At 55.3% G+C, this 17,596-nt stretch overlaps 1 protein-coding gene across 7 annotated transcripts in view; it reads left to right on the plus strand.

The window, feature by feature from the left end:
• The window catches only part of LOC115502820 (CLK4 associating serine/arginine rich protein), a 23,718-nt gene continuing 6,122 nt past the window's right edge, over nucleotides 1–17,596 (plus strand). For 6 of the 7 annotated variants that reach the window (XM_030298592.1, XM_030298593.1, XM_030298595.1 and 3 more), the window contains exons 1-11: nucleotides 1–58; nucleotides 1,082–1,209; nucleotides 8,767–8,864; nucleotides 9,443–9,544; nucleotides 9,759–9,838; nucleotides 11,905–11,989; nucleotides 13,167–13,315; nucleotides 14,171–14,267; nucleotides 15,259–15,337; nucleotides 15,419–15,492; nucleotides 16,768–16,809. In XM_030298592.1, the coding sequence (XP_030154452.1) occupies nucleotides 1,111–1,209; nucleotides 8,767–8,864; nucleotides 9,443–9,544; nucleotides 9,759–9,838; nucleotides 11,905–11,989; nucleotides 13,167–13,315; nucleotides 14,171–14,267; nucleotides 15,259–15,337; nucleotides 15,419–15,492; nucleotides 16,768–16,809 (905 nt within the window). In that variant the 5' untranslated portion in view covers nucleotides 1–58; nucleotides 1,082–1,110. Of the gene's footprint in view, nucleotides 59–1,081; nucleotides 1,210–8,766; nucleotides 8,865–9,442; nucleotides 9,545–9,758; nucleotides 9,839–11,904; nucleotides 11,990–13,166; nucleotides 13,316–14,170; nucleotides 14,268–15,258; nucleotides 15,338–15,418; nucleotides 15,493–16,767; nucleotides 16,810–17,596 lie in introns of those variants that run through there. The other variant, XM_030298597.1, reaches the window with a different exon arrangement.

The following is a 17,596-nucleotide window of genomic DNA, read 5'->3' on the forward strand; positions in this document are numbered from 1 at the left end:
CTTCCGCTTCCGGTGCGGGCCGCGCGCGAGCGCAGCGGTGGGAGGCGGCGACGAGCCGGTGAGTGCAGGCAGCGGGCCCCGACCTCCTGGCTTTCGGGCGGGCGTCAGCCCAGCTCCGCCCTCGTCTCGGCCCTTCCCCGGGGTGCCGTGAGCCTCTGCTCAGCCCCAGCCCCGAGGGCCGCCGGCCCCGCACCCCCTCAGGCCTGCCGCGCCTCAGGCCGCGCCCCTGCCCCCGCGGCGGGCCAGAACTCGCCGCGTCGGACCCCGCCGCTTGCCACAGGCCCCGCCCCTTTGTCAAAAACCTTATCCCGAACCCTAAGGCCCCGACCCGGTCCTCGAGCCCAGTCCAAACCCTGGGGCTCCGCCCCTGTCTGCAAGCCTTGCCCCTCAGCTCAGCCCACCCCCTCCCGTCTGCCCGCTCCGCCTCCGTCGGTCTCTCTTCGGATTTTCACCCCCCCCCCCCCCGCCCCCGCCACTCAGATTCCTTCTGTAGACCTCAGCCCCACTCTGGTTTTTATTTACAGCACCCCACCATGTTCCCCCTCCGCCCCCGAGCGTTGTCGTCTTTCGTCCACGCCCTTCACCTGCCCTCCGTCCCGACCCCCCTCCCCGCCCCACGTCCCCTTACAACTACTCTGTTCCCATGAAGTCTTGTCTTGTCTTCACCTGCATTCATGCCGTGCCCCGCCGCCACGGGTAACCCCATTTCCGCCCTTCTGCCTCCCTGGAGCTACAGCCCCAGCTGTTTGGGCTCTGCCTCCAGACCTTACATCAAAGGCTCGCTCCCAGCATTCCAAAACCTTTCATCCTTGATTCTAGCGCCCTGAACTCACGACACTTCTTCCCCGGGGAGGCTCACTCCACAATCGCCTGGGGGGTTTCCAGAACGCCCAGGGTATTGGCTCAGAGTTGCCAGGGATGCGCCTCAGCATCTGGCGCGCGGTCCTGCAGCCTCCCTTCCCCTCCCTGCAGCAGCGGGTGTTTAGGATCCGGTTCTGTCACCAACTCGTTGGGCGACTTTGGTTCTTCTGCCCCTACGGTCTTTTACAGCGCATCTGACGCTCCCCTCTCATCCCCCCAGGTTGAGGCCCCACGCTCGGCCTCACCACGATGTGGCACGAGGCTCGGAAGCATGAGCGCAAGCTTCGAGGCATGATGGTTGACTACAAGAAGAGGGCAGAGCGGCGGCGGGAGTACTATGAAAAGATTGTGAGTAACTGGCCTCATTCTGGGGTGGGGGCTCCCCTGGAGGGCGAGGCCCTGGCCACCCTGGCGAGGTCTGGGCTTGAAAATATGCCACAACAAGGGCCCAGTTTCCTCAAGAGGATGGATAGTCATTTCCCGGGCGTAGTCGGTAAAAACCAGAGGCGTCCTCTCGGCTATGGCATGCTGCGTTGTTCGGTGCGGGCTCAGTACCGAGCTGGCGTGAGCAGGAAGGAGGAAGGTCTCTGTAACATTCAAAGCAGGCCAGGTAGAAGACCGGCCACCTCCCGGATGCTGTCTTCCTGCTGCATTCGCAGCGCCCAGAAAAGCTCAGCCCTTCTTGAGGTTTGGCTCGGCACCCCGTAGGAGCGCCGTCAGTATTCATTAAGCAGACTCTGACCGCTCTCGTCTCCTGTTTGATGCTTCGGTTGCTTTTGGAGAGACCACACTCCCATCCTGTGACCTGAAAGGCCCTTATGGTCTGACCTCTATCAGCCAGCCTCTCAGCTTCATCCTTGAGTTGCTCCACTGGGCTTATTTCCATCTCTGTCACCACAGGGCATTGTGCCTGTAATGTCTCCCCTCGCCTGTTTAACTCCTACTTGCCCTTGAGATCCCCCCTCCCCCCGCGCCCAGCTTGAAATGGCACTTGTGTAGTAGGTTCAATTCTCCTGTGAGACGGTATTAATACAGATGTTCCTGTTCACAACTGCGATACTGCTTTAGCGCCCTACCTGGTCTCCTGGCCTTCATTCTTGCCCCGCTCCAATCCATCCTCTTCAGCAGGGCTAGAGAGGTCTTTCTAAAGCACAAGGCTGACCCTGTCCTTCACTTGCTCTGAACTCCTCCATGGCTCCCTAGTGCTCTTGAGAGAAAGGCCAGGCTCCTCAACACAGCCTTCAAGCCTCACGTGGTCTGGCTTTTTGCCACCTACTCCCCCCTTGCCCCTTTAAACTCGTGCCACCCTGCTTTCTGCCTCGTTCCTTTGCTCAAGCCATCTGGCCATCCTTGTTATCTAGGGTGATATTTCTCTATCACAGAAGATGTATAAAGAGTATCCGTTTGTTTCTCAGGATTAAGGAGCCACGGGCCTTTGCATGAGCTCTTCCCATGCACGGCTAACTGCTGCTCGTCCGTCAGATCTCACTTCCAAGGAAGTCTTCCCTCATCCCCCATACTCCAGCAAGTGTCCCCATGAATGCCATTATAACCCTTGTTCTTCCCCTTAGGGATTTCTTTTTTTTTAATCTGATGTTTATTGATATTCGAGAGAGAGAGGGAGACAGAGCGTGAGCAGAGGAGAAGCAGAGAGAGAGAGGGAGGCACAGAATCCAAAGCAGGCTGCAGGCTCTGAGCTGTCAGCACAGAGCCCGACGCGGGGCTTGAACCCACGAACCACGAGATCATAATCTGAGCCGAAGTCAGACTCTGAACAACTGAGCCACCCGGGCGCCCCCTGGCACACACATAACAACACACGTACCTAGCTCTGTAAGACTGGGGACTGGTTGTATTCAGGTCATCTTTGCATCCTAAGCTTGGGGCCAACAAATATGGCTTGAAAGAATAGATGAGTAAAAATACTAATACTAGTAGTTACCATTTTAATTGCTCCTTCTCAGACACCAGGCTCTGTGAGAAGAGCTTTAGACGCGTCCCCGTAGTCATCCATGAGATAGAAGTGCTATTATTGTAGGAAGGGATTCTCTGAGAGCTCCTCACTTGCCTCCTGTCACCCAGGAAGGAACTGGGCGGAAGGGAGAGCCCCTCTCTGGCGGTGTCGAAAAGATTACAACATGACCATGAGGGCAGGGCCTGGGTCTGTGCTGGCCATAGTTGAGGCCCCAGTGTGGGCCAGGGATGTAATGCTTAGGAGTAAATAGCTGTCCTGAGCTATAATAAGAGCTCATGGGGTACCAGACCCAGTGCCTACTACATTGGTACATTCTTTCTAGCCCTTTGAGCCGGCCTGGGAGGTTGGTATTGATGCCTGTGTTAAGGTGATGCTGATAAGAACGGCTAGTCTCTTGAGCACTTGTGTGTTAAACCGCTGGGCTAAGTGCTTGACATGCATTTACGCTTCATCAGATCTTCTCTGTAGTCTAGGGGGTGGTTCTTATTCTTATCTCCATTTCATAGATGAGTGAACTGAGGCTCAGACAGTCATGGTCAACAGTCCTTTAGCAAGAGGGCAGAGCTGGCATTCTAACCAGACTCTGAACCTTGACCTCTCTTAGCACCTCACTTGGGCTTTTACTGCAGAAATACAGGTTCTGAAAGGTAAAGCGACTAGTCCAAGGTGACACAGCCTGGAGGCGAAGTATTAAAATGGTTAAGGCCTTTGAGTTTGAGTCCTCGAGGTCTGGGTTCAAATTCCAGCTCTTCCACTTACATACTGCATGACCTTGGGCAAGTAACTGTCTCCCTGAGCTAGTTTCCTTTTTTGCATTTGAAATGATGTATCCTAAAACATTAGTGGTTTAAACAACATAGACGTTTCTTTCTTTTTCCCCCAAAAGCCCAGAAATAGCCAGTTCTGCTTAAGGACCATATAGTTGTCCTGTATGTCCTATAGAATCCACCTGCACATGGATTCTCTTACCAGTGTTGTTTCCAGGTCTAAGAGGGCTGCTTAGGCACTAGCCATCATGTCTGCATTCCATCCAGCAGGGATGAGGAGGGAGGGAAAAGAGCCAAAAGCGCTTATGCCAATTTTTAAGAAAGTTTCTAGATGTTTGCACACAACACTTGCACTAGTGGCCCCGTGGTCGTGTACAGGTGCAAGGAAGGCTTAGAGGCATAGGCTTTATTCTGGATGGCCTTGTGCCAGATGTGTTAGGAGCCTGTTACTATTAAAGGAGAGGGAGTAGATGTTGGCTGCCAGTTAATGGTCTGCCACAAATGGTGGGGGGTGAGCACCTCCCTCACAGGGCTGTTCATTGAGATTGGGCACACAGACCTCAGCGCAGGCTTGCCCAGGGTGACTTACTTGCTCAGTGAATGCTAGCTCTTGTCACTGAAGTTCTTATCACCAGGTAGAGCTGGAATTGGCATGGTGTGGAGGAAAGAAGGCTGGAGTTGGGTCGTTCTCAAGGCCCGGGATTCCAGGCTCTTTTAGCAGGGGAGCTGCCTGAGCTTTATTTTCCCTCTCGGGACAGTAGTGATCATCAGCCTCTCTCGCTGGGTGACAGGGTAGAAATTCAAGAACAAGGACAGTGTCTGTGGAGTGCTTTATGGTGTGGGCCTGTACAAGCCTCCATTGTCCCCATACGTGAACGTGATCAGCATTCAGAGCTGAGCTGTCACGCTGTGGGCAGTGGCTGGTGGCTGCTTTGGGGAGGGGATGGGGCCGCTCACACGGGTCTCTCATCTTATTCTTGGGCCGAGAGGAGGCTGTGGGGCAAGTGTTGAAGAAGCCTTGGTAGTTTGTGGCCGGCTGAATGGGTGTGTCCACACAAGGCTGGTTTCTCTGCTCTTGATTTGTCCTCGGTGCCTACTTTCTCTCCCTCCCCGACCTTGGTTCTGTCATTGCTCGCGTCCTGGTCAGGTCTCTTCTGTAATCAGTGGTTTGGATGAGAAACAGAATTCTCTGGTGATAAGAAAATGGGAAATAAACAGTGCTCAGTTCAGGCATCTCCTCCAGAAAGCCCCAGGCTGACCACCCCCTCAGCCCCCAATCCCTGCCAGCCGCTGCCCAGGCCAAGTCAAGCATTCCCCTGGGCTCCCCCATCCCCCTGCTGCCCACTCTAGGTCATCACTGTGTGGGACAGGTCTATCCCCGACACTGGACTATGAGCTGTGAGGGGTAGGGCCGGGGCTGTCTCAGTCATTGCCATGGCCCTAGCACAGGGCCTGGCACATAGTGGGTGCCTGCTTATCAGTTCAGTGAATGAATGAGAGTCCACGAACTGCTCTGACTTCATCTGATGCTGGAGGCAGAATAATCCAGTGGTTAAGAATAGATTTTTGGGGGGGCGCCTGGCTGGCTCAGTTGGAAGAGCATGCGACTCTTGATCTGAGGTCAAGAGTTTAAGCCTCACGTTGGGTGTAGGAATTAATTGAATTAAAACTTGAAAGAATGGGTCTTGGATTTCGAAGAGGTATTTGTACACCCCATGTTCCTTGCAGTATTACAATAGCCAAGATGGGGAAGCGACCTAAAGGCCCGTCTGCTGATGAAGGGATGAAGGAAATGTGGTGGGTCCATAGGGTGGAGTATTGTTGAGCCTTAAAAAGGGAAAAAAATTAAAAAAGGTATCCTGTCACATGCTGCAACACAGAGGAACCGTGAAGACCTGATGCCTAGTGAAATAAGCCAGTCACAGAAAGTGATGCAAGATTCCACGTATATGAGGTATCTGAAAGTAGTCAGGCCCTTAGAAACAGGAAACCGAGGGGCCTCTCGGTAGCTCAGCCTGTTGAGCCTCCGACTCTTGATTTCGGGTCAAGTCATGACCCCAGGGTCGTGGGATCGAGCCTTGCATCGGGCTCCATGCTGTCAGTGCGGAATTCTCTCGGGATTCTTTCTCTCTCCCTCTCCCCCACTCTCAAAATAAATACCCTTAAAAGAGGAAACTGGAAACAGAAAAGTGGTTCCCGAGGGTTTTGGGGGAGGAGAAAAGGGGAGTCACTCAGTGGGTATAGACTTTCAGTTTTGCAAGACGAAGAAATTCTAGGGATCAGTCGCACAGCAAGGTGCCTGTGACTTAATGCTAACGTACTCTACGCTTGAAAGTACTTGATGTGGTAGATTTTGTATTCTGTGCTTTTTACTAGAAAAAAAAATTACTTTTGAAAAAAGAGTGGATTTGGGGGCAGACCCATTTGGGTTCAAATCCTAGTTCTGTTTGTTACTGGCATGATTTCAAGCCAGTGGGCCTCACCCCTCTGAGCCTCAGTTTACTCATCTGGAGCACTACTAACCTTTGTCCCACAGCTGAGAAGTTTGAGAAAATACGCATAAAATGCTTAGTTCAATGCCTGGCTTTTAGGACAGTTTATTGACTTTCCTAGAATCTCCTAGCAGAGCCAGGCCCCGGACTTAGATTTTCACTCCCAGCCTGATGCTTTTTCCTTCCTTTGGTGCAGGCGCAGCCAGTGGCTTCCCCCTTCCAGTCAGAGTCCCGTTGTAAACAGTGTCCCTCGATGGCTGTGGGCCCCAGGCATTTGGCCAGGAGCAGACTCAGGGGGGCTGAGGGGGTCTTGGCCAGGGGCCTCACAGGGCTGAGGGAAAAACAAGGGGCTCGGTCTCCTGATCCGCCAGGATTCACTCTCTTCCGTTCTGTCAGTGTTCCCGAGCACCTGCTGTGGGGCAGGCCCTGCTCCCGGCACTGGGGATACGACGCAGAGATCCCTGCCTCGTGGGAGTTAAGTTCTAGAGTGGGAGACAAGTGATAAATGAATGGAAGGTGCAAGACCAAGCGGTAGCAGGTGTTGTGAAGAAAACAGGTGGAGTTGGGGCACCTGGGTGGCTGTCAGTTGAGTGTCTGCCTCTTGATTTCAGCTCAGGTCGTGATCCCAGCGTTGGCCCTGTGTTGGGCCCTGCACTGAGCGTGGAGCCTGCATAAGATTCTGTCTCCCTTTGCTCCTCTCCCCTGTGCGTGCTTTCTCTAAAATAACAAAACAGTGGAGTTCAGGAGAGCAAGAGTAAATACGGGCTTGTGCGGGGAACTACTTAGAGTTGATGAGGAAGGCTTCTAGAAGGAGGTCAGAAATAAGCGAGGGGGCAACCACCTCCTAGAGCCTCTGCAGGCTGAGGGAAGAGTGAGCATAGAGGTCCGGAGCAGAACGCGGGCGAAGTGGTCAAGGAATGGCGTGGAGGCCAGCGTGCCCCGGAGCGGAGCCAGGGGAGAGAGGTCGGAGAGGGATATGGCCTGATAGGCCTTAGCAGAACCCCCAGGCCCTGTGTGGGAAATGGACTGCGGAGGGCAAGGGGGCCGTCAGCAGGGAGCCCGGGAGGAGGCTGCCCAGGGGTCTGGGGAGAGGAGATACTGGCTGGACCAGGGTGTGATGAGAGAGGGTTGGACTCTGGGGAGGCGCTGCCAGGAGTGTTGCTGGCATTCAGTGGATAGCCCAGCAGCCCTTCTTGTGGCTCCTGTGGGTTCTGTGATGTGGCACACGGCAGGAGCCCAGCCAGATCTGACACTCGGGAAGCTGGGTAGTGGGAGCTCCGGTGCTAGGTTGTATCCTTTCCTCACACCCTCATGGTGACTTGGAGTCGTGACCCCCCACACAGTGGCTCAAGCCTGAGGGGCATAGACTCAGGGGACATTCTCCTCTCTGTTGGTACCTTTTTTAATTTTTTTTTTTTTCAACGTTTATTTATTTTTGGGACAGAGAGAGACAGCATGAACGGGGGAGGGGCAGAGAGAGAGGGAGACACAGAATCGGAAACAGGCTCCAGGCTCCGAGCCATCAGCCCAGAGCCCGACACGGGGCTCGAACTCACGGACCGCGAGATCGTGACCTGGCTGAAGTCGGACGCTTAACCGACTGCGCCACCCAGGCGCCCCTGTTGGTACCTTTTTAACAGCTTTATTGAGGTAGAATTCACATACCATGCAGCTCAGCGGTTTCCAGTGTATTCACAGGCGTGTATATCCATCACCGCATTCTAATTTTAGAAAATTTTCGTGACCCCAAAAGAATCCCATACCCATTAGCAGTCAGTACCCCCAACTTCCCACTGCTGGGTAGCTGCTAATCTACTTCCTGTCTCTGTGGATTCACCTCTTCTGGACATTTCACATAAATGGAGTCATACAACACGTGCTTTTTGTGACTGACTTCGTTCACTTAACGTTATACTTTCAAGGTTCATCCATGTTGTAGCACATGTCACTTCTTCATTTATATTGGTAATTTTCCATTGTCTAAATAGACCACGTTTTGTTTATCGATCATCTGTTGATGGATATTTGATTGTTTCCATCTTGGGACTGTTGTGAATCGTGCTGCCTGAATATTTGTGTACAAGTATTTGAATATCTATTTTTAGTTTTTGCAGTGTATCCTCGGGAGTGGAATTGCTGCGTCTTAGGGCAGTAGTTTAACTTTTCAAGAACTTAATTTCTCCATATTCTTGTCAGTATTGTCAATATCTGTCTTTTCCGTTTTAGCTTTCCTAGCGAATGTGAAGCAGTGTCTCGTGGTTCTGATATTTCTGTGATGAGTCGTGACACTGATCTTTTCATGAGCTCACGTGGTCCTGGTGTGTCTTAGAGTCCAGTCCAAGCCACAGTGCTCACACCTGGCTCTGAATGAGTGGGGGGTGGGGTGGGTGTGAATGCTCGAGAGATAACATTTTAGGGGCAGGAGGTCTTGGTACTTGCTGTACAGAAAGTTGGACCAGAGCTCAGAGCCTTTTTCCACCATCACAAGGCCCCCTGTCCCTGGAGGTTAGGTGGCTCCCGTTAGTCCTGCCACCCCCGTGCAGCTTAGTTTCCCTCTGAAGTACGGCCCACTTGACATCAGAAGTGAGCCTACTGCTAAGCTTGGTTGCAGAGTGCTGGCAGGGCTTGGAGCTCAGTGGGGTGGTGACCTCCATCCCGTCTACCCCTGCAGAAGAAGGACCCAGCCCAGTTCCTGCAAGTGCACGGCCGAGCTTGCAAGGTGCACCTGGATTCTGCCGTCGCCCTGGCCGCCGAGAGCCCCGTTAACATGTAAGACTGAGCTTGAAGGGCAGGGTCGTGTCTGTGTCTGAGGGCTGGAGGTCAGAAGAGACCGAGGGTATGAATAGACCTTTGGGGACTCAGGCAAGGAACGCTTGCCTTACACGAGAAGGTGACCGTCACTGGCTGAGGAGAGCCAGCAGGGGTTGGGACGGAGGCCCTGGGGTACAGAGGTGGTTGGGGTACTTGGAGGGGAATGGGTGAGGCCGGTGCCAGGGGCCCAGATGAAATGGGAAGTGGCTTGCCACAGGGGATGTTTCAAGGTGACCGGGGGCTTAGAAAGCGGCCCCTGGGACCTGGCTCAAGTTTCTCTCTCGTTTGGTTCTGCGAATTAGGGCCCTTGTTTCCTCAGGGCCCTATTCAGGCCCTAACCAGGCCAGGAGCCTGAATGTGGATTCGGGGAAATGAGTGAGAAGTGGGGGGGTGATGGTGGGGTCCATGGCCTGGAAGATCACAGGAGCTGAGGGTCAGGCTCCCAAGTTTGAGGTGACAGGGAATTGACATGGGCACTGGAGACCCTAAAGTCCTTGTTCCCCTAAACTCCTTGCTCCCCTGCTCCCCATTTTCAGGATGCCCTGGCAGGGAGACACCAACAACATGATTGACCGCTTTGATGTCCGTGCCCACCTTGACTACATCCCCGACTACACCCCCCCGCTGCTCACCACCATGTAAGCAGCTTCCCTAAGGCTTGCCAGACAGGGAGTCTGACCCTTGCTGCCTCTTCTTCCCCAAACCCTTGCCTGCCCATCACCTTCCTGGGAAGGAGTAGGTGTGCTGGTGGGGAGCCTCCCAGCCCAAGCCTAGCTCCTCATCCAATTCCTGCTGGCTTGGGGTGGGGCCTGCCCTCCCCCTCTCATCTCAACATCTTGACCTCCTCCAAAGCTCCCCAGAACAGGAGTCGGACGAGCGGAAATGTAACTACGAGCGCTACCGAGGCCTGGTGCAGAACGACTTTGCTGGCAGTGAGTGAGCTGGGGTGCGGGGAGTGGGTTGGGGGTCCATGCAGATGGAAACACCGGTTTTACCCCAGTGGTTTCTCCTAAGGGACCTGGGGTTTGCTCCCAGCTCTCTCCCTCCTGGGCCTCCGTCTCTGGACCCAGTACAATGATATCTGCTGGGTGAGGTGGTCCTGTTGAGGTCACTTCCACATCCCATACCCTCTGCCTCTGTGGTCTTTTTTCCTGAAAAATTGGGGAAAATAGCAAGAACACATTGTTTCCCTGTGTGATGTTCACCTTGCTTGTTTGGGTCGGAATGTCACTTTTAAAGAGGAAACGTGTTTTAGGGATTGTTTAGAAATATTAGAGTTTAACAACCTGCCCAGCATTTGTATACATTTGTATATGTCTGGTATTGTTCTCTGAGCCGTCACCACTGCTGTTTTCACAAATGAGAAAATGGAGGCTCAGATTTCTTCCCACTCTGGGCTTGCCCAGGGATATTCAGACCCTGAGTTTTTTATCTGTATTATCTCATTATATCTGATTACATCTGCACAATCACCTAGGGGTGGTACCCATTTTACAGACAAGTATGTTGAGGCTCAGGAGTTGGTGGGAACACTAAGGAGCTGGGATTCTTACCCTACCCTTAACCACTGCTGCCTCCTGGTGGACAACTCTGAGCTTTAGCTCACCCCCTGAGACGGGCTTTGAGACTTCCCCTTCCGGGGCTTCCCTGTTGAGTTTTAAAGAGAGGACAGGCCCACATGCAAGTCCCTCAGCCTGGCGGGCCTTGCTGTCCCCCACCCAGAGAAGGGTGGTGATGTTGGTTTTTGTCCCCCAGGGTGGGTGTAAAAGTTTGGGGAGGGATGCGTGAAGGCCCAGCACCGAGCCTGGTACAGTCAGCCACTGCCGTGGGTTTGGTATGCCCTTATTTTTTTTTGTTTGTTTGTTTCTAAGGTAGACATTTCAGCATCTCTAAAATCAAAGATTACCAAAATTCTAGCAACTGATGAGGTGTTAGAGTCCGGGAGATTTATCATCCCTTTTTGCTTTCACCAGAGGTCACAAAGGTTGTTGGTGATGGAGTCAGAGTTTCCTTTTGTTCTGACTCCTCACTCGTTCATTGCCACAATTCCTGAGCACCTGAGGTACATCACATGCTCCTCTGGGGCCAGGGGGTCTCCTTAGGGAGAGGGCAACAGCCACATAGTCACCAGAGTGGGTGGTGATTGCAAACTCAGGTGGCGTTCTAGCACACAGTGGGCCATTCTCTGAGGTCCTTGACCGAGGCTAGGGTCAGGGAGGGATGGAGAGGAGCTCTCTGGCAAGGAGAGTCCTGTAGGGGGGGTGGAGGTAGGTACTCTGTGGGGACAGGGCGAAGGCCTATGTGGCTGGAGTAGGGAGAGCGAGGCACCTGCATGAGATAGGCCAACAGGGCCCTTTCTCGCCATGGGTGGGAACCAGAGTGGTCACTGGAGCAAGGGACAGTGCTGCGCCACTTCCAGGCTCGCCCGGCCCATCCACCTGACTTTTTGGGTAGTAGAGCTGACGCCCAGGGGAAGGGGGCTCGCCCAGGGCCCCACGCCCAGTCGGGAGCATGTGTTTCATCGCAGGGAGCATCAGGGAAGTCTCTGATACAATGCTGAGCTCCCCAGTTAGGTGTTGTGGGTAAGTGAGAGCCCAGATGGCTCTAAACACATAATTTAAACTTGAGCCACGGTGAGCCACCTGGCAGAGTAGCCCGTGGAGTCCAGGTGACATCCAGCGCTCAGGATAAGCCTGTGGTTCTGAAGGACCCAACCCGAGGCCTCCCTTCCGGGGATCAGTCACGTGGCCCGGGTACCAGGTGCTCAGCTCACTCCTACAGCAGAGGAAACGAGGCAAAGAGCAGTTAGGTCCCTTTACCATGGCAAGGCCACCTGCAGTTGTGTGTCCTCACCACACGGTTTATGATGATCCGCAAATCGGTAACTCTGTCCCTGGCTGTGCTTGGGTTGTACCCACCCTCCTACCCGCCGCTGCACACACGTGTGTCCCCTGCTTCCTGAATTCCCGGTGACCCCGTCCACTCTGCCTTGCTGCAGTCTCCGAGGAGCAGTGCCTGTACCAGATCTACATTGACGAGTTGTATGGAGGCCTCCAGAGACCCAGTGAGGATGAGAAGAAGAAGTGAGTTGGGTGTCGGGGGAGGCAGGAGGACTGGGAGCCCCACCAGCACAGCCTCCTCCAGCTTTTCCACGTCAGTGTCCCCAGAGTCGGGGCCAGTGCTTGGCACACGGTGGGCGCCCACTTAGTAGGAATTTAGAGGAGGAAGTGGTGGCCAGAAGCAAGGATTTGCTCAGAAACCCCTGCCTTGAGTTTCCAGCTTGCAGCGCGGTGGGAGGTGCCGTTGGTTGACCCGGCCCGGGTTTGAGTCCTGAGCGTGAGGACTCCCTCTCCGAGCTTTGGCGTGCTCCCCTATGTGACAGGCTAACAGGGGTCCCCTCTGTTTGCGGGCGATGGAGCTTATGGACGGCCTGTCCCGTGCGTGTCCTTCAGTAAGCGGGTGCTCAGCAGCAGCCAGTGTCACTGTGGACGGGGCCTTCTCAAGCCGTGTCCCCTCGAGAGGAAGGGCGGGGCCTTGCCTGGAGCTGCTGCTGGCTCGGGGAGGTCCTCAGCTGGCCGTGTCGCTGCTCTCTTCGTTTCCTCTGCCTGGGCAGCCTCGTGCCCTCCAGGGCAGCGCTCAGCCCGCTTGTCTGCGGCGGTCCTGGGCCCGACTCCTCCCCTCCTGCTGCTGAATCTTCCCCTTTGTGATCCTGAGCGCTTGCTGCTTCCCTCCATCTGCAGTTTCCGCAGATGTAATGGAAGCTTTTTGATGACTGATCTTTACCCAGGAGCCTACTTCCAGGAGAAGGCTGGCACTAGAAGGGCGGCAGGGAATGTTGACTACTTTCATTCAGCGACAGACATGCATGAGGCCCCTCCTCTGCTCTGGCAAAGCTGGGGCATATTGTTACCCAGGATAACTGGGTCCTGCCGTCTCGGGCTCAGACTGCTGGTGGGGAGACAGATCTGTCCCCCGACAGTAATGATCCAATGTGGGTGGGGCTGAGGAGCTGAGGATGGTGCTCGACCCTGCCTGGGGGAGGACTTCCTGGTGTGTTGGAACTGGAGTCTGGGGGAAGACGGAGGGGTTGTGGGAGGCAGGCGCAGAGGGTCCTAGGCTGAGGGAGAGCACGTGTGAGGGCCTGGAGGCAAGGGCACCCTTGAGAGGTCAGAGTGCAGGGAGTCAGTGTGCCCTCGAGGCTTGGCTCTGGGCTGCGCCCTGCCCTTGGCCTTCCTGGCTCACGGGCTCCCCCGGTCCCAGGCTGGCGGAGAAGAAGGCTTCCATTGGCTACACCTACGAGGACAGCACCGTGGCCGAGGTGGAGAAGGTGGCGGAGAAGCCAGAGGAGGAGGAGTCGCCAGCTGAGGAGGAGAGCAACTCGGACGAAGATGAGGTCATCCCCGACATCGGTGGGGTCCCCTCTCTGCCCTCCCCCACCCCGCAGTCCCTGGGCATCGTTTTCGTGTCTCGTTCCTCACCCTCTGTGGGGCGCCCTGCACTTACGAGCCCTGTCTCTCCCGCCCCCACTCTGGGGCGCTCCAGCCTCTGCCGTCCTCCCTGTCTCACTCATGTGCTCCTCTTTGCCGGCCTCCCTCTCTGTACGTGTCGTCTCATTTCTAGGACCCTGCTCTTACGATACTGTCCCCACCTAGGCTCTGTCTCCGTTCTCTTCTACTTGGTCAGCCTGTCTCCCTGTTTTTCTCTCCCCTCTGGAAAACAAGTGTTCATTCAGTTCCAGAGTCATCCCTTGCCGCCCCCCACCCCCCAGCACTGCTGTTCACCCCCTACCCAAATATCCGTGGCTCCAGCCAGCTACCCGTTTCCCCTCCTCAGCCAGCCGCTGCTTATCACACACATGTAAGGGGTCCATCCTACCTTCCACTTAGTCATGGTGCATCCAGCTCCTGAAAACCCATGACCTCCACCCCCTGCCTCCTGCCCACTTAGATCTTTACCCACCCCTGTCCCCCTTCACGTATCCTGCATCGCTGCCTCCACTCGTCTTGCTCGTCCATCCCGGTACTCTACGTTTGGACCCTCATCCGTTGCGTTGCCTCTCCCCCGCCCCTTGCCCTTCGTTGTGCTCGCCTCTGGCCAAGCCCCGTGCCGGCTTGGGGATGCTGAGATGAGCTGACTCGTTCCCTCCCTGCAGAGGCCTGCAGTCTGGTGGGCGTCCCCTCGTGCCCCCGCCTCCTGGGGCACTGCCCCTTCTCCCCGGTCCTCTCACTCGGCTTTGGTCCCTGACGGCCTTTCTCTTGGTGCAGACGTGGAGGTGGACGTGGACGAACTGAACCAGGAGCAGGTGGCAGATCTCAACAAACAGGCCACGACCTATGGCATGGCCGACGGTGACTTTGTCAGGTGAGGCCTGCTGGCTGGTTCTCCCCACTCCGGACCTGGCATTTGTCATTACCCCTGCTACCAGCGGCCACTTTATTCGTGAGCACTAGTGTGCCTGGCCCCGTGCCGGGGGCTTCACACACACGGACTCCTGAGCTTGTGGGATGGATACTCACGACCGGGCCTTGCCTGTGCAGAAACTGAGGCTGCGCCCAACTCCACGTGACTTTGGCCATCTGACCCCTAAAAGCTCACGGGGCTCCTGGGCCTGGTGGACAGCACCCTCTGGTGGAGAGGCTTCATTCACTGGATTCACTTACTTGCACTTGCCGAATGGAGCCTCTTCCCTGAGTCCCACCCTGTGCAGATCACATAGAACAGTCCCAGCTAACAGAGGATTGAGTCCGAATCTGAATAATCCTGTCTGAACACAGCACCCTCTGCCCAGAACCCTCCATGACCACCCTGTCACTCAGGCAGCCAGTCCCCACCATGGCCACGAAGTCTTACCTGTCTGGTCCTCTGCCCCTCTTCCCACACCCTGCCCCCAGCCTCCGTGGCCTCCTTACCCCCGAGCCACCCTCCGACCAACTTTAGGCCACCGTGCTGTTGGCTCTGCTGGCTTCTGTGTGGCTTACTCCCCGAGGCTGCTGCTTAGCCCTCCCTTTCTCTGCGTGGCTTCTGTGACCTCCCTGTCGAAAGCCGTAGCAGATTCTACCAGTTCCCTGGCACTTTCTTCCCCCTTCTACAGTCAAGGTTGTCACCATCTAACCTAATACCTCGGTCATTGTCCGTCTCGTCCCCAGAACGTAAGCCTGTGAGGGCGAGGATTTTTGTTTGTTTTTAATGCTGAATCACCAATGTGTAAAATAGCGTTTGCACGCAGTAGGTGCTCAATAATAGTGCTGAACGAGTGAGAGACTCCAGGATGGCACGGGATCCCTCGCTTCCTGCGACAGCCCTGCTTGTGGCCTGCCCACTCCTCCATTGTCACCGTCCTCTCCTTCCACAGGATGCTCCGGAAGGACAAGGAGGAGGCGGAGGCGATCAAACATGCCAAGGCTCTTGAGGAAGAGAAGGCCATGTATTCGGTGAGGGCCGGGTCGGGTGGGGGCAGGGTGTGCGTCAGGGAGGGCATAGCCCTCACCGGCCAGGTGCCCATCCTACTCCAGGGCCGTCGCTCCCGGCGCCAGCGGAGGGAGTTCCGGGAAAAGCGACTAAGGGGCCGCAAGATCAGCCCACCCAGGTAGGTCGGGTTCTCCCCTGTGCCCTGCCAGCCTCATTCTTTCTGGGCTCCGGGGGAGGGGCTGGGGCTCAAGGAGACTCTTTGGGGGCACGCTTTCGTTTGTGGACAGAGTCCTCCCGGTGAGGCAGTAAATGGGAAGGATTCAGAATAGGAGTGGCTGAGGGGCGTGTGGACGCCCTGCCCTGCCAGCCACTCCCCGTACCCTGCTGGACTTGGGACTCTTGCCAGGCATCCCAGACACCTGTGGGGAGGTGGTGTGGAGTAGCTGAGGGCAGAGTCACGGGGAACAGGCCTGTCCCTGAAGTCCTGCCTGGTTCTCCTCCTGGGCTGTGTCCTTGTCAGATTTGGGGCAAGTGACTTCTCTCTATCTTCGGTTTCCTCCTTTGGAAAAGAGGCATTGTCATCTCCCAGGATTGGGGGCGAGCCAGTGCCCACTTTGAGGCCTGGGGCGGCTTTGGGTGAGGCAGAGGTGGGGTGTGGAGAGCCCACCTAGTCCAGCGGCCTCGAGATGAGCCTGCTGCAGCTTCTTAGCCCTGGAGGCCGCGGGCAAACCCATGCCGCTTTTTGCTGTGTCTCCTCTGGTCGGGGAGGGTCCTTGAGGGGAGCTGTGAGGGTTAAACAGCCTCTTGTGGGTTCACAGGGCTTGGTGTGGGGTCTGGAAAGCGTTCCTCAACAAGCTGCATGGATTCTTGCTGTCCCCATTCTCCCCTAGAGGTCGTCAGTGTAGTGCATGAAAGCATGCGCTCAGGGTCTTAGGGCCTAGCTGTGAATCCCAGCTCCTTCATTTAGGAGCTGTGTGATGCTGGGCAAGTGACTCTCTATCTCTGGACCTCAGTTTCTTCAGCTCTGAGGTGTGAATGATTACATTACCCATGGCAGAGTTGTGAAGCAGTTGAGGTAGCTTTTCTAGTTTTATTGTTGTCATTAACAAGCCAGGACCCAGTTAGCAGAACCAAGGACTTGGGAGTGGCAGGAGGGACACTTCAGTCTAGGGTCAGAGCCCAAGCAGGATTGAGGCCGCTGAAGTCCTTGTTGTTCAGGGTCAGGAGGGGCCCAGGACATTCACTGTTTGTGGTGTGTGGCCGAGGTTCAGGCTTTGGACAGATCTGAGGCGAGGCGGGCAGAGGGATCAAGGTAGGGCTTGGAACCTGGCCGCAGCCGCCTCCTCCACGGACCCAGTACCTGGCCTTGAGTGCCTTGGTTGGGGGAATGGGTGCAATTCCGTGCCCACTCAGATGCCCAGTCCCTGCTTGTCCCGCCCCGTTCTCTCCACAGCTACGCCCGCCGAGACAGCCCCACCTACGACCCCTATAAGCGGTGAGTTTCCAGGGCCCAAGGAAGGGCAGGGCTGGGGAGGAGGGGCGGGGCCACCCTGTAGGCTGCTCTGAGACCTCAGACTGGCACCTGGTGTCACCTGTGGGTCTGAATCATTTTTCTGTTTTTCAGAATGTTACTCTGCTTTCCCAGTTTTTTTTTTCCTTTAAACGTGAACCTTCTTTGATCTTCTGATTTAAACACAACGTGGTTGTGTGTTAAAAATCACCAAGCATGATAGAAAGCCCCGACGTAGAAATCAGAAGTCTCTTTGATCTAAACTGCCAGAAATAACCAGTGAGAAATATGGCCCAGAAGGGCCTGGCCTTGCCCATGTGTGTCTTCAGGATGTGGGAGTAGTTGGGGCAGGGGCCTTGAGGTTGGACGGACATCAGTCTGACCCCCGTACGCTTTTCAGGATGCAGAGGGAGGGACCTGCCTCTCTGGCCTCATGGAAGAATAGGTAAGGTGAGGCGTGTGCCTTTCAGTACAAGGTGTGGCACAGGCAAGCGCTTGGTACAGAGGAGCTGTTAGGGATGTAGGTAGTTTTCCTTTGTGATGATGGAATTCAACCACACTTAACGTTTCAGAACTTGTTTGAAAGCTACGTTGAGGAGATCTTTCTGGATCTGTTCACTGCCTTTTGATAGTTCCATGAGATCGATACATTTTTCTGTCACTCACTCTCTTACTTACTTTGAGGAGGCTCCGTGGTTGGGAGTCAGACCCTTACAAAGCTGAGTTTCTCATCTGAGCTTCTCACCGTCCTCATCTGTGGCTCTGTGCCGTG

Source organism: Lynx canadensis, chromosome E2, assembly GCF_007474595.2.
Source record: "Lynx canadensis isolate LIC74 chromosome E2, mLynCan4.pri.v2, whole genome shotgun sequence".
Classification (NCBI taxonomy): Eukaryota; Metazoa; Chordata; class Mammalia; order Carnivora; family Felidae; genus Lynx; species Lynx canadensis.